This window comes from Saimiri boliviensis, chromosome 8, assembly GCF_048565385.1.
Source record: "Saimiri boliviensis isolate mSaiBol1 chromosome 8, mSaiBol1.pri, whole genome shotgun sequence".
NCBI classification, from domain to species: Eukaryota; Metazoa; Chordata; class Mammalia; order Primates; family Cebidae; genus Saimiri; species Saimiri boliviensis.
The window spans coordinates 19,353,969-19,370,767 of record NC_133456.1 but is presented as its reverse complement, the minus strand read 5'-3'; the positions used below and the strand labels follow the sequence as shown (position 1 = coordinate 19,370,767).

Sequence of the window (16,799 nt, the reverse complement as noted above, 5' to 3'; positions counted from 1 at the left end):
CTCACTGTGTGACATCCTACTTCCTCTTAACTTTCTGCTGCAATTGAAAGCTTCCTGAGGCCTCACCAGACTCTGATGCCAGCACCATGCTTTGTGTAGCCTATAGGACCATGAGCCAATTAAACCAACCTACTTTCCTTCCTTCCTTCCTTCCTTCCTTCCTTCCTTCCTTCCTTCCTTCCTTCCTTCCTTCCTTCCTTCCTTCCCTCTCTCTCTCTTCTTTTTCTTTCTTTCTCTTTTCTTTCTTAATGGGGTCTTGCTCTATCACACAGGCTGGAGTGCAGTGGCACAATCTCGGCTCACTTCAACCTCTGCCTCCTGGGTTCAAGCGATTCTTCTACTTCAGCCTCCTGAGTAGCTGGGATTACAGGCACATGCCATCATGTCTGGCTACTTTTTGTATTTTTTGTTTCACCATGTTTGTCAGGCTGGTCTCTAACTCCTGACCTCGTGTTCCGCCCACCTCAGCTTCCCAGTCCTCAGCTGGGATTGTAGGCGTGAGCTACCATGCCCACCTCGGAGTTTAAATCTATTGCTAAAATTGTAGCATGGTCTATTTCTCACTTTAAATTTCATTGGTTTTGCTTGTGTATTTTAAGGCCCTGTTATTAAGTATACACATTTATGGTTCTTAAAACTTCCTGGTGAATTAAATTTTTAGCAGTTTGAAATCTCTCTTTTTCTTTAGATAAATGCTCTCTGTCTTGAAGTCTGTTTTATCATATATTAATTTAGCCACTTTAGCTTTCTTGTATTTTATATACTCTTTTTTTTCGTTCATATGCTTTTAGTCTGTCTTTATAAAGTATCTCTCTCACTTTGCATGCAGTAAGATTCATGCTCAGATTCTCAACATCATTTAATGGTGGCCCAAGTCATATTTATTTAATTTGCCTTTAAATATGAGACATGTGATTCTTACTCATTAATTAAAATCAGTTAACATGCTAAATTCTATTAATTTTTTTAGTGAATTTGCTTGGATTTTCTAGCTGTGTACCAGTATCTCTGTAAGTAATGATTGTTTTATCAACTCATTAATTTTTTTTTTATTTTAAAGGTAATTTTGTGAATGAATAATACATCCACATGGCTTAAAATTTAAAAGCTATATGAAGATGAAAAGGTCTCCCTCTTGCCTCTTTCCCCCAGGTGTAAATCTCCTCTCATCAAGCAACTAAAGTTATCTGTTTCATGTGCCTCCTAGTTTCTCCGTATATAAGTAAATATGTGTATTTTCTCTCTCCTACCATCCCCTCAACTTCCCCCACCCTGCCACACACACAGGAGTATAGTCTACACTATTCTGGACTTGTTTTCACTACTTAACATTATATTCTGGAACTTTTTCTATTTCCATACCTGAAGACCTTTCTTATCTTTTTTTATAGCTTATGATATTCTCTTACTTGAATAGGGATGATTTATTTGACAAGTTCATTGTTACTGGATATAGTGATGGATGTTTTAAATTATTTGTTTTACAAACAATACTACAATAAATAACTGCCTACACACATTGATTCTAAACATGGCAATATATCTATAGGATAAATTCCTAAAAGTAGAAATATTAGGTCAGAGGTTATATGTATTTATAATTTTGGTAGAGGTTGTGAAATTGTCCTTTATAGAGGTAGTACCATACGTTCTACTGTGTATGGTAGTACCATAGATTTTACTATGATAAAACAGGCACTTTCATATGAATGTATGGTACTACCATAGATTTTATTATGGTACTACCATAGATTCATGTGAAAATGCCTGTTTTTCCCATGTCCTCATCAGTATATAATATGTTATTAAGTTTAGACATTTGATAATCTAATAATCTGAGAAGTAGTATATCAGCTTAGCTTGAATTTACATTTATCCTCTTGGGAGTGGATAAACATATTTTTGCACATGTAAGAATTACTTGATTTTTTTTTTTCTTTAAACTGTTTGGTTATTCTTTTTCCATGCATTAGAGAGAGGGCTGGAAGGTTTTGTATCTTTTTCTTAGAGACCTAGTAGTCTTTAAATGTGTTTGTGAAATTGGTAGTTTGGATTCAAGTTACAAATTTTTTTTTCCTAGTTTTTAACTTTTTGTCTTCTGGTCAGATTTATCAGTCTTTTTTTTTTTGTTTTTTAATTGCTTCTTAGTATTATGTTATAGTTATACAGGTCTTTTTATAATTATAAAAGAATTTCTCTAGAAGAATCTTGTGTTATAGTCTCATTTATAAAAATCTTTAGGATATTTTTTGTTTTAGCTACCCATTTTTCTCCTTGCTATTTATTGAATAATCCATCTAAATTTCTATTAATATAAGATAACAATTTTCATCTTTATGTCACTGATCTTTCTGTTAACACCACTTATTAATCAGGGTTTTATAATAGGTTTTAAAATTTGTTAAGATAGTGAACACTTATTATTCCTTATTTGTAGACTTTCTCTTTTTCTTTCTGGTTTTTTACATGAATTTTAGTTACCTCTTCTAATTCCTGCATAAATATTTGAATAAATGAACAGATTTTCTTTTGGCCTGTTTGTTGGGATTATGTTAAAGATAAATGTGTAGATAAACTTAGGAAGAAGATTATATCTTTGACTTAATTATTTCTACCAAGAATCTGATGTCTTCTTCCCTTTTGGTAAAGTTGGACATTTGGATACTTCGGTTTAATTACTTCCTGGGCATTTTACCTTTTTTGTTTGTATTTTAGATATGGCCTTCTATTTCCTCATATCATCTAATAGATTATTATTAGTTTAAATCAGAGATCAGCAAACTTTTCTGTGAAGGATCAGATAGTAAATATTTTATGCTCTGTGGGCCATCTACTTCCCAGCTTCCCCACTGTATTAGAAACGCAGCTAGAAATCAGCCATAGATCATACATGACGTATGAATGAGTGTGGCTGTGTTCCACTACAATGTGATTTACAAAAACAGGTAGCAGGTCATATTTGAAAGTAGTGCAACAAAATTTCCATTATACTTACATAGTTAAATGAAAGCAATTGATATCTATATATTCATTTTCTGCCTGGATACTTAACTGAAATCTCTTAATGTTTATTGTTGGTATATTATTTATTTATTTATTTATTTATTTTGTTTTACATTTCTCTTGGATTTTCTGGATTTACCATTAGGTCATCTATAAATTGTGATAATCTTATTTTTTTCTTTCTAGTTTTTTTATCTCATCTTTTTTTTCTTTTATCTCCTGAACAGTGTTAGCAATAGTTATAATAATGAAATGCTTATTTCTGACTTTAACGTGAATGATGTGTTTCCCTAGTAATCAGATTAATGGTGGACTTTGGGTGAATAAAAAGATAGTGTAAATCAAGAAAGTATCTGCTTGGCATGGTGGCTCATGCCTGTAATCCCAGCACCTTGAGGCAGGTACATTGCTTTGAGCTCTAGAGTTTGAGTCCAGCCTGGACAACCTGGTGAAACCCTGTCTCTGTAGGAGATTTGTCAGAGGTCAAAGTGTTGAGAGAAACTCAGAAAGGAACAGGCCTTCTGAAAGGTCAGAAGGCTCTGCATAGCTTGGGGGAGAATAGCGGAAGGCAGCTGTTTTCTAATCTTGAGGCAAAGGATGAGGAGTATGTTCAAGAGAGTGAAGGGGAAGTTATCTTCATCAGGCTTGTTTGTTTGAAGTTGTCCAGGAACTGACCTTTGTACGCATGACATTCCCTGAAATGGGAACAATAAATGTCTCTGGCCACTAGAGCCATGCAGTCACCTAGCTGCTCTTACATTGCATACCTGTGTCTCGTTTTAACCATCAGTTAGCCAGGGTCTGCGCGACAGACCCGGCATGTCTCTAAAAAAATACAAAAATTAGCCAGGTGTGGTGGCTCACGCCTGTGGTCTCAGCTACTTGGGAGGCTGAGGCTGGAGGATTGCTTGAGCCCAGGAAGGGGATGTTGCAGTGAGTCAAGATCACACCACTACACTCGAGCCTGGGTGACAGAGTGAGATCCTGTCTCAAAAGAAAAAAAGAAGAAAGAAAGCATCTTATATAATTGTTATTTTTTATTTTTATTTTATTTTATTTTATTTTTTGAGGTGGAGTTTCGCTCTTGTTACCCAGGCTGGAGTGCAATGGCACGATCTTGGCTCACCGTGACCTCTGCCTCCTGGGTTCAGGCAATTCTCCTGCCTTAGCCTCCTGAGTAGCTTGGATTACAGGCACATGCCACCATGCCCAGCTAATTTTTTGTATTTTTACTAGAGACGGAGTTTCACCATGTTGACCAGGATGGTCTTGATCTCTTGACCTCGTGATCCACCCCCCTCGGCCTCCCAAAGTGCTGGGATTACAGGCTTGAGCCACCGTGCCCGGCCCATGTAATTGTTATTTTTAAAATCAAAAGTATATACTGATTTTTTTTCAAATGCCATCTTAGAAAAATCCATAGAAATCATTTGACCCTTTACATCATAGATTTATTTGTTTACTTTTCAGTAGCCTACTGTAATAGCTGCCTATTAATGCTCTTCCTGCCCACCCTTCTGCCCCCTCAAAGATGTCTTTACCCTATAGATAGCCCCTTGAACCTGTGACTATGTGGCAAAAGGAAATTAAGGTCACAAATGGAAATGAGGTTTATAATAAATGGATTTTAAGTTAGGAAGATTATCCTAAATGGGTAGACCCAAAGTTTCCTTAAAAGTGAAAGAAGGAATTGGAAAACAGAATCCAAGAGATGACAGCCTGAGAAGGACTTGGCCTGACGTTGTTGGCTTTGAAGATGAAGGAAGTGGGCCTCCTGCCAAGCAGTATATATAGACAATCCCCAGAAACTGGAAAAGGCAAGAAAGCAGATTCTCCTCTAGAGCCTCCTGACACCCAGTGAGACACATTTTGGACTTCTCAACTACAGAACTATAAAAATTCTGTGTTGCTTTAAGCCACTATGTTTGTGGTAACTTACTATAGCAGCCATTGAAAAGTTGGTTCTCAGTTTTGGTGAATATATTTCACCATTAATTGTAATGTAGGTTTTAGTTTGGTTTGTAGTAGGAAACTGTCCAGTTACACTATTTTATTCCATGAGGTGGTGATGGTTGTTTTTAATCATAATGGATGTTTTTATTTGTTGATTATTTAGTATTCATTAATTTCTTTTTCCTTTTGACTTGTTAATGAGGTCAGTTATATTAAATGCTTTTTTGATATTTACCTATTCTGACATTTTTGGAGTGTATTCTACTTGGGTTGTAATAGTTTGATGTTCTGAGCTCTTTTGCTAATGTTTTATTTTGGGATTTTGTGTTCGTAGGCATAAGTGACTAGTTTCTAGTTGTTTTGTCCTTTCTGAGGAATTATTGTTTGAGAATGTTGTCCTTTCTTATGATTATTGTTTCAAGGCTTTATCTCATTCATTCATGGTCAGTTTTGGAAATTTATATATTCCTATAAAGTCATAACACAATTTTATTTGTACTGTATTTTGCTGCCCCCCTTTCCCTAATCCAGACTTAACTTCTGGGGAAAGTGGTAGATCCCAATATGGGTAAGGGATACCATTTTTCACCTGTATAGCTTTATTGTATGAAGGTTGAACACATTTTGATTTTTTTATTTGTCGGCATGCTCAAGGTGGTTTGGTATGTGGAAATCTTACCTTGGTATTTGACAGTTCCTTCCTTAAAAAGCTTGAATTAGTAATTCTTTTCTTCTTGGGCCTTAACCTTTTGGCAATTACTGTCAATGGTTTTGGGGATTTTTAATTCTTTTTTATTCCAAGCAAGTGAATTATCAGCTTCCTATATCCACTGGGGATTGGGTCCAGGATACAGCCTGCTGCCCATGGATACCAAAATCAGTGGATGCTGATAACCAAATCCCTGATACATAAAAGACCTAATACTTGCATATAAACTATGCACATCCTCCTGTATTTTAAATCATCTCTGTGTTACTTATAATACCTAATTCTGTGTAAACGCTACATAAATAGTTGTTATATTGCATTATTGTTTATTTGTATTATTTTTGTCGTATTGTTATTTTTTATCTTTTTCCCCAAATGTTTTCCATCTGCAGTTGTTTGAATCTGCAGATATGGAACTCACAGATAAAGAGAGCTGGCTATAGTTGGGAGAACTAGTTTAACCACAGGCAATAGTTTAATTGTACCTAAACTCTTCATTCCAGCTCCCAGTTAATGTGTATGACAACTAATTTTATTAACACACTAATGGAACAGGGAAAATCATACGGTGGTAGTTCCTATCACAAAGTAGCAGGTGTCTTACAAAGAGCATAGTTAACCTCATTTGAAAACAGTTTGTCTGGATGTGGCTCTAAACTGGTCCTGTAGCAGCTTTTGTCATGTTCAGGAAAACAAGCAATCTAGTATCAGTTGTTACAGGACTCTTCTGTTTCTGTTCCTGCAGCTTCATATTAAACCATTGTCTGGCCGGGCACGGTGGCTCAAGCCTGTAATCCCAGCACTTTGGGAGGCCAAGGCGGGTGGATCACGAGGTTGAGAAATCGAGACCATCCTGGTCAACATGGTGAAACCCCGTCTCTACTAAAAATACAAAAAATTAGCTGGACATGGTGGCTCGTGCCTGTAATCCCACCTACTCAGGAGGCTAAGGCAGGAGAATTGCCTGAACCTAGGAGGTGAAGGTTGCCGTGAGCTGAGATCGTGCCATTGCACTCCAGCCTGGGTAACAAGAGCAAAACTCCGTCTCAAAAAAAAAAAAAAACAAAAAAACATTGTCAAGAATAAAAACGAATAGTGTTTTGTATGCATTTTTTCATTGCGGTTAGCTGGTTTGAGATTTATTAGTAGAAAAATGAAGTCAATATAATGTGGAAATCACATTGACTCACGTAAATTTTCCTACACATGGGAATGGACTGAGCAGTGGGAATAAGATTATAATCTTTAGCTGGGGAATACAAAAGCTCTTGACTCTTGAGCTGCCTGTGAGCAAGGTGTTGTTTGTACTCTAAGTAAGTTAGGGCAAGGAAAACAATGGAATCTGTCATCTGCAAAGAGTCATGCTGGGTTAAGAATGAATCTTTCTGTGGCGGAAGGCCCTGGTGTGGGTGCTTGTTTTTAACTTAAAGCATCTATATTGTTTGGGCAACCACTAGCCTTATTTGAATTATAGTGTTGTCAGTTTGTGTACTTCACTGCTTGCTGTGGCTCTTGCCTGCCTGAGCCATACAGATTAATGACTGTTCTTTTTCCCAGACAGAGGCCATTTATTTTAACCTTGAAACCAAGAGTATAGTTTTGCTCTTGAAAGGATAATTTTTTAATTTTTAAAGATTGAAAAAGTGAAAGTAATGATTTTGGAGAAGAAATGGTGTAAATCCCTGTGGCTTTAAGTTAATGTATTTTATTGATCCTGAAATGTACTTTTCTCTACTGTTAACTTATCTCAAATTTGGAATTATTTGCAGTTGATGCACTTCACAATTTATTTGGTAGTATTTTTTTCTTTTTGGGGGATAAATATAATTAGTGGAGCATCTTAGAATTGATGGTACATACTGGATTCATGAAATACAGTACTTGCTAGTTAAATTTTAGAATTTAAAATGTCCTGGTTTTGACTTTCAGAAAACCGAGTCTTCGAATGGTGATACTGTAATCTTTAAATTTTGGAACTGTTTTCGAAAGCTCGTGACAGACTATATGACAGAGTTTTCTGAATATTTTCTAAAATGGAGATTTTACAAATTTTATCCTGTTGTATTTTGAGACAGGGTATTACTATGTTGCGCAGGCTGGAGGGCAGCATTCCTCCCTACCCCCTAGACTTAATTTAAAGTAATTTTCCCAAATCCTTTTGAGAAATTGGTTAAGGTTGTGCACATTTCTTTAGAAATAATGCTCACATCTCTTTACAATTTGCGCATGAAACGGAGTTTTGACTGCAGTCCATCATATGAGGTCAGATGTGGAGTTTTTCACTTGTGATATGTTGATGCTCAAAAAGTTTTGGAAATTGAAGCATTTCAGATTTTGGATTTTCAGATTAGGGATGCTCAACCTGTAATAGAGAATGGATTTTACCTTTGTTAACTATATTATGTAATAAAAGGTTTTCTTAAAGGTACAAGTACAATGAAACTCAAAAACTTAAGAGATTCCCACTGGCTAGAGATATGTCAGTTTGAGCTTCAGAAAAGATTTTTTTCAATAGATTTTATTCAGTCAAATATGTGTAATCCATCCATTTATCATGATAATTTTTATACTAATTTAAAGATACTTATATCCTATAAAATTTACTCTTTTAAAGTATACAGTTATATGCACAGAGTTGTACACCTAGCACCACTAACTAATTTCAAAAGGTTTTCCTCATCCCAAAGGAAATCAGATATTCATTAGCAGTTGATACCCATTTCTCCCTCGTGAGTGAAATTGCTGAGTCTTAAGGTACTTTATGTAACCTTTTAAGGAATCATCAAACTGTTTTCCAGAGAGATTGTACCATTTACATTCCCATCAGTAACGTATGAGGGTTCCCATTTTTCCACATCCCTGCGAGCACCTATCAGTCTTTTTTTTTATTATGGTCCTCATGTTGGATGTCAAGTAGTATCTCATTAGGGGTTTGATTTGCATTTATGTATTGACTAATGATGTTAAACATCTTTGCATGTATTTGTTTATTGGCCATTTGTATATCTTCTTTGGGAAAATGTTGAAATCTTTTGGACATTTTTAAATTGGCTTGTCTTCTTGTTGAGCTATTCTGGACACTAGATGTTATCAAATATATTATTTGTAAATATCTTTTCTCATTCTTTGGGTTGTCTTTTCTTTTCTTTTTCTTTTCTTTATTTCTTTTTTGTTTTGAGACTGTTGCCCAGGCTGGAGTGCAATGGCCAGTCTCGGCTCACTACAACCTCTGCCTCCTGGTTTCAAATGATTCTCCTGCCTCAGCCTCCTGAGTAGCTGGGACTACAGATGCGTGCCACAACACCTGGCTAATTTTTGTATTTTTAGTAGAGACGGGGTTTCAACTATGTTGGCCAGGCTGGTCTCGAACTCCTCACCTTGTGATCCGTCTGCCTCAGCCTCCCAAAGTGCTGGGATTACAGGCATGAGCTACCAAACCCAGCCTCTTTTGGTTGTCTTTCTTGATAGTGGCTTTGGGTAAACAAAAGTTTTCTGTTTTGATGAAGTCCAGTTTATGTTTTTTCTTTGGTTGCTTATGCTTTGGATGTCATAGCTAAGATATTATTGCCTAGTCCCAGCATCACAAAGATTTACACTTATGTTTTCTAACTGTAGTTCATACTTACGTTTTGATTAATTTTGTGTTAGTTTTTGTACCTAGTGTAAGGAAAGGACCTGATTTCATTGTTTTGTATCCAGTTGTCCCAATATCACTTGTTAAAAAAACTATTCTTTCTCCATTGGCACACATGTCCAAAATCAATTGACCATAAAGGTAAGGATCTATTTCTGGACTGCTAATTCTGTTGATCTATGTTTATTCCAGTACCATAGTCTTGATTAACGTATCTTTGTAGTAAGTTTCAACGTCAGGAGGTATGAGCCTTGTGCTTTGTTGTTCATTTTCAAGATTACTTTGGATATTCTGCATTTCATGCAATTCCATGTGAATATTAGGATCAGCTTCTCAGTTTCTGTGGGGGAGAACTGCCTGATGGAATTTTGATAGAGGTTGCATTGAATGCTATATGGAAACCTGATCGATCACCTTAGGGGATGGCAGGGAGCCAGTTTTTCAAATCTGTCTTGAAAACTAGTAAGTAAGGGTAATTTTCCTGTTTCACCTGTGTGAACCATACCAACAGGTAACCAAATAGTAGGTGAAGTATCTCTTTATACATGTATTCCATTGAGTTAATAAAAAAGAAATATAGAATTAGTTTGTCACAATTTTGCACATCCCAGTGAATGAATTAGTTTAGGCATTGAGTATCAATATCTGCTAACTTTTTTTTTTTTTTTTTTGAGACGGAGTTTTGCTCTTGTTACCCAGGCTGGAGTGCAATGGCACGATCTCGGCTCACCGCATCCTCCGCCTCCTGGGTTCAGGCAATTCTCCTGCCTCAGCCTCCTGAGTAGCTGGGATTACAGGCACGTGCCACCATGCCCAGCTAATTTTTTGTATTTTTAGTAGAGACGGGGTTTCACCATGTTGACCAGGATGGTCTCGATTTCTTGACCTCGTGATCCACCTGCCTCGGCCTCCCGAAGTGCTGGGATTACAGGCGTGAGCCACAGCGCCCGGCCAATATCTGCTAACTTTACAAAAAGAGAACCAGACATTATGTGCTTCCGAAGAAAATAACACACCACCACCTGTAGTCTCAACAAAAAACTAAACGTGAGGCTAATCAAGTTGTTGCATACAGCTACCAATTTGCAGGAAATGCAGAAGCAAAAGGACCCCTACACTGAAGGGACCCGTGATTTTGCAGTCATTTTACTGGAACCTCGATAGGTCAAATGCCTTGAGTTTTCAGTAATTACAGGGAATGAAAAAGGGTCAAGAGGGAACTTACAGATTAAAAGGTACTTAAAAAAACATTATTTTAACATTATTTCTTCCTTTCCTTTTCAGAGTGAGGCTTTTGTTTTGGTTTTAATTCCTTTCACATCCCTCCAAGTTACTTCATAGACATGGATACACACACACATACACATATAATGATACATATATACACTATTGCTTAAAAATGTTCAGTGTATTTATATAAAATTTAAATAAGTTTATGTACATATGTAGTTTTATGTATAAAATACATATCCTGTGTATACATATAGGTCTGTAGCTTTGAAACATTGTTTCCTTATTGTTTTTACTTTGTGCTATTAGAAGATGTAGATTTTTTGCCAATTTAACTTCTATGTAGTATTTCCTAGGATGGGTGTACCGTATTTCCTTAGACGTTTTGATAGTTGATTGATAGGCAGTTTGTTGTCAGGTTTTTAAAATTCCAAACTGTATTGAATATCCTTGTGCATTTATCTCTTCTAAAGTATATCCTAAGTTGTTGAGTACCTGTAGAGTTTCAAAAGATGGTACCAAATTTCCTTCCTTGTATCTACTACTGTACTGAGAGCACTTAAATTTTGCTTCCACTCAACTGAGTATGTGAACTGTGTTAGGTTTTCTAAGTATGTTTATGTTAACTTCAGCCTTGCTTATAGGATAAAATTAGAGAACCTTTTTTTTACTGGTTTTGAAAATAATTGAAGTTACCTGTGATAACACTATTCTTAATCATGTTTAATAAGCTAGGTAATGTTGATGGAAGCCAGATTGTTGTTTTCCATGTAATTGTACCATTTCACAGAAGGATGTTGTTTAAAAAGTGATACCAGAGGTTGTATAGTATCTTGCAGCAGTCAAGCTCATAGTTACGATTCTTTTTTTTTGTATGTATTTAGAAACATACATTTTTCCTCTTATCTGTACAACAGATATCCGGTATTCCTCCTTAATACTGTCTCTCATTCCTAGAAGTGGGATTACTAGATCAAGTTGTAAAAACATTTTCAAGGCTTTTGAAACATACTGCCAAACTGTCCTCCAGAAAGAGGCCTCTACTATGAATGTGGTGATCGATGCCCAGTTTCTCTGAATGCTGATGGTGTATTTTTTTTGCTCACTAAAGAAGTTGAACATTTTCCCCTCTAAGTTTACTCACCCGTTTTTTTCTACTCTTGTTCAGGGGTACATATGCAGGTTTGTTACATGGGTAAATTGTGTGTCACTGAGGCTTGGCATGGGAATGATCCTGTCACCAAGGTAGTGAGCATAGTACCCAATAAGTAACCATCCAACCCACACCCCCTTCCACCCTCCCCATTCAAGCAGTCTCCAGTGTTTATTGTTCCCATCTGTGTGCCCATATGTATTCAGTGTTTAGCTTCCACTTATAAGTGAGAACGTACAGTATTTTGTTTTCTCTTCCTGTGTTCGTTCACTTAGGACAATGGCCTCCAGTTGTTCCATGTTGCCACAAAGGACATGAATTAATTTCTTTTTATGGCTGCATAGTATCCTGTGGTGTATATGTACTGAATTTTCTTTATCCATTCCACGATTGGTGGATATCTTGTTTGATTCTGTTTCTTTACTGTTGTGAATAGCACTGCAGTGAACATATATGTGTCTTTTTAGTAAGATTCTCCCCTCTCTCCCTTCTCTCCCCTCTCCCCATGTCCCCCCTTACCCCTTTTCCCCCTTTCTCCCACCCTTCCCCCTCTTCCCTTTCCCTTCCCCCCTTCCCCTTCCCCTCCCTTTCCTTTCCTTTTCTTTCTTCTTTCTTCCTTCTTCCTTCTTCTTTCTTGGTTTTGTACACAGTAGTGGGATTGCTGGGTACTGACCCATTTGTATGCCTTTTTAAAATATCACTTTCCGTTTGCTATTATTTTTTAAAATCACTAATAAGAGCAACTTAATAAACCTTGGTTTGCTGTTGAAATTCTTTATTTATTGTGCCTTGTTTTGTGCCTTTTCTTTATGAGTAGGTGATGAGAAAGAGAATATTTTATTTTGATGTGGCTTTATTTATGCTATAGACCTCAGCTTGGTGTGAAATAGCTTTTTTATGTAATTACGGTAATTTTTTAGAAATAGATTGCACAGAGACGTATGTGCGAGGGGAGAGAGATTATAGTGAAAGGAAAAAATGAATGCTGTTGTCGGCTGGACTAATTTCCAGTTAGAAATTAAAATGGCTTACTTTTTAAAAATTTGTGTACAGGTTAACAGAGTAAGAAAACCAGACTAAGGTGAATAACTTTAGCTTTTCACGTTGACTTTATTTGAACAATTTTATCTTAGAGATACATGGTTCAGCTAACATTGGGTAAGAAATGAGCAATCAATATTCAGTCTTTTCTATCACCTAGCTTTGACTTATTATTAATATTTAAATTAAATAATTTTATTGTTGGCATCATTTCTAAAATAAAATTCTGTTTCTCTCAGATCTGATGTATGAAACCATAAATATACTTTTTATATTACTAAATATTGAGGAGTTGGCTAGTCATGAAAACCATGATTTAAGTTAAACTCACTTTGCTTATCAGGGCTTCTTCATATTTATTTTCTTTACAGAAATACAGGTATCAGGATGAAGACACACCTCCTCAAGAGCATATTTCCCCACAAATCACGAATGAAGTGATAGGTCCAGAATTGGTTCATGTCTCAGAGAAGAACTTATCAGAGATTGAGAATGTCCATGGATTTGTTTCTCAGTCTCATATTTCACCAATAAAGGTAGGATAGTATCTATTTATTATTGTTATGAATTATATATTACTTTTGTTATAGCTTATGCTCAGAGAGAAGTATTCTTTTATGTAGATTCCCCCCACCCACCCCCATTTTCGTTTCATAATTATGGAGACTTTCAAGGTACTTATTAGTACTCAAAAAAAATCTTAAAATATGTATTTTATAATTGAATGTTATTCAGTGATACTATCTTTAAGTCTAAAAATTCCCATGAAGGAAATAACTGTTAAATTTTAAATACCACACACTGAAATATTTTCAAACACTTGTTTTTCAGTATTAGTTGGTAGGTATAGAAAAAGAGCGTTCCCAGCACTTTGAAAGCCTGAGGCGGGTGGATCACTTGAGGTCAGGAGTTCGAGACAAGCCTGGCCAATATGGTGAAACCTTGTCTCTACTAAAAATACAAAAAAATTAACCAGACATGGTGGCACGTGCCTGTAGTCCCAGCTACTTGGAAGGCTGAGGCAGGAGAATTGCTTGAGCCTGGGAGATGGAGGTTGCAATGAGCCAAGATTGTGCCACTGCACTCCAACCTGGGTGACAGGGCAAGACTCCATTTCGAAAAAGAAAAAGAACATTAACATTATGTTTAAAGTCCAAATATGTCACTTTTCCTGATTGTGTCATCTCTCCCTTCAGAAGTAACTACAATCCTGAGTTTATTTACCCTTTCTTATTAAAATTCTACCATATTATTTAGACTGCTAACTAATTGTTTTGCATATTTTGGATTTCATAATAAATGGACTCATGCTGTATATCATCTTTAACTTGCACTTTTTATTCAGTATTCCTCAGATTGATTAATTTCACTGCTTTAGAGTTTTCTATTTTATGAGTATACTATAATTTATTTTACTTTTGATGGATATGGATTTATTTTCAGGTTATTACTGGTATAAGAAATACTTCTAAAAACACAGGTTATATATACATCTTTGTGGGTAATGCCAGACTGTTTCTCAGCAGCTGTGTCATTTTCATTTTCAGCAGCAATATGTAACAGTTTTTAATTGATCTGTATTCTCATTAATTGGTATTCTTATTTTTGGCATTATTTTGGTTTTGAAATGGTATCTGATTGTGATTTTAATGTGAAGTTTACTAGTAAGGTAGGATGTATTTATTGGTCCTTTAGGTTTTCTTATCTGTTACATGCCCATTTAAGATTTTTGCTTGTTTTTATATTGGGTCGTTCTTTTTATTGATTTGTATTTCTTTATATGTTCTGAATGCTAATCCTTTGCTGGTTGTATGTATTTTGATTAAGGCTCATTTCTTACTAGTAAATTTACCTGGATTTTGTAATTCTCTTTGAGGGGTGATATCATACTACTGGTTAAAATTGTTAATGGTCATAGTACCATTCAGATTTTCTATCAGTTAACTTTGCTAGGTTATTTTTTTCTAATAATTTTTAAAATTTCAGATATATTTTCAAATTATTAGTTATGATATCCTGTTAGTACCTTTTAATGACTATACCATATGTAGGCATGGCCCCTATTTTATTCATAATATCGTTTATTTCAGACTCTGTTTTTATTCACCATTCTTGCCAAAAGTGTCAATTTAAAGATGACCTTTTCAGAGAACCATCTTTAAAAAAAAAAAAAGTTATCTTGTGTCCCTGCCCTGTGTGCCACCACCCTTACCCCTCTGTTCTTATACACAGATACACATATATGTAGACATGTTTATGTACGTACATGCATATGCATATATGTAAATATAAATATACATGGAGGATAGCTGAGTATCAATTAAAGATTGTGTTCAGTATAAGTAATCTAATCCTCCCTTGGGGAACTAAAAGAGAGTTATGGAGAGTAAACAGCCAAAAAAAAATCAGTTGGCTGTTTACCAGTTAGTGGCAGAAACAGTTCTTTTTCTTTTATTCGTTTCTCTTTTTATCATTATTATTTTTTCTTTTTTGCTTTCTTTGAGTTTATTCTGTTTTCCTCTTTTTCTAGTTTCTCAAGTCAGTGGCTTATTGCAGTAATTACCAGTCTTCTTTTTTAATAGTATTTGTTTATAAATATTTCTTGAAACCGCTTTTTTTTTTTTTTTTTTAAATTGAGACGGAGTTTTGCTCTTGTTACCCAGGCTGGAGTGCAATGGCACGATCTCAGCTCACTGCAACCTCTGCCTCCTGGGTTCAGGCAATTCTCCTGCCTCAGCCTCCTGAGTAGCTGGGACTACAGGCGCACGCCACCATACCCAGCTAATTTTTTGTATTTTTAGTAGAGACGGGGTTTCACCATGTTGACCAGGATGGTCTCGATCTCTTGACCTCGTGATCCACCCGCCTCGGCCTCCCAAAGTGCTGGGATTACAGGCTTGAGCCACCGCGCCCGGCTGTATAATTTTTTTATTTCTGATGTTTTGAATTTCTAGTCATCCTTATTGTTACAAATCAACCAAAGCTAATTTGCACATGGCCAACTCTGGTCCTTTGGTAGATATGTTAGTAGTTTCTTGGGTATGTTTGCAGATTATGACATAAGCAGGCATTTAAACAGACAATGAGCCAGCATGCATATTTTATGTAGCCTATTCTTTAAATCTGATGAAACCCCAGCTTTCTGTTATTGCCTAAAATGCTCACTCTAGGCAGATAAGACAGTTTCAGACACAAGATTTTTTTACCCAGAAGAATCTCCAGACATCTTAGGGATTAAACTTAAGGTGTTATCTCTAAGGGTTTAGGCCTCTCCAGAGTCTTCCCTTTCCCTTACGCATGAGTGAATTGTGTCTCTAAATTAATTTAGCCAGTTCACATAACTGGGATACTATGGATTACACCAGTGAAATCTGATTTTGCTGTTCAGTAAGCCACTACTTCATCATTGAAAACCCACTTCATTATGATACTTGGTAAGACTTTTGGTGTAAATCAAAGATTAATAGGACAAAACCCTTTTAGCAGCCATCTCCCTATATGATTCTTATAATTAAATGCTAGGTGATCAGTCTTGAGATGTGAATTGGAATGCAGACTGGCCTTTGGGAGGGTTACAAGTTCTCCAGGTGTTTCTAATTTGTGGGCACAATTGCAAAGCATTATGCCACCACTATTACTGCTACTGTAGTTGGCGTTTGAACTGTACTGCTCCACTTATATGCGGGTCAAACAAATGCAGATCAAATTTGTAGGATGCAAAACCCATGTATACAGAGGGCTGACTTCCTAAGTGCGTAACTGACTTCAGGACTTCAGTATGTGAGGATTTGGCTATTCTCGGGCAGTCCTGGAACCAGTCCCTCATGAATGCAAAGCTTGAGGTATTTTCCTGCAGTACTGTGCTATCTGTGTTGAGCTGTTAATATTTACAAGTAAATTTCTGACGTTTGTTGAATTCTCACTCTAGAATGAGATTTAAATTTATCCTAATGAGAGAAAAAGCATTAATAGTTTAAGATTTTCACTGCTTTCTTAATCTGATTCATTTTTTCCTTAATTTTCTGACCATAAGAGATGAAGAGTCAGTTTTTTGGTATCTGCTTTAGATTGCTCTT

General features: G+C 36.0%; 1 protein-coding gene across 18 annotated transcripts in view; it reads left to right on the top strand.

The window, feature by feature from the left end:
* The window catches only part of DLG1 (discs large MAGUK scaffold protein 1), a 278,082-nt gene that overhangs the window by 95,534 nt on the left and 165,749 nt on the right, over window positions 1-16,799 (top strand). For all 18 annotated transcript variants that reach the window (XM_039477338.2, XM_074404057.1, XM_074404058.1 and 15 more), the window contains one exon: window positions 13,095-13,259. In XM_039477338.2, coding sequence (XP_039333272.1) covers window positions 13,095-13,259 — 165 coding nt within the window. The remainder of the gene's footprint in view (window positions 1-13,094; window positions 13,260-16,799) is intronic.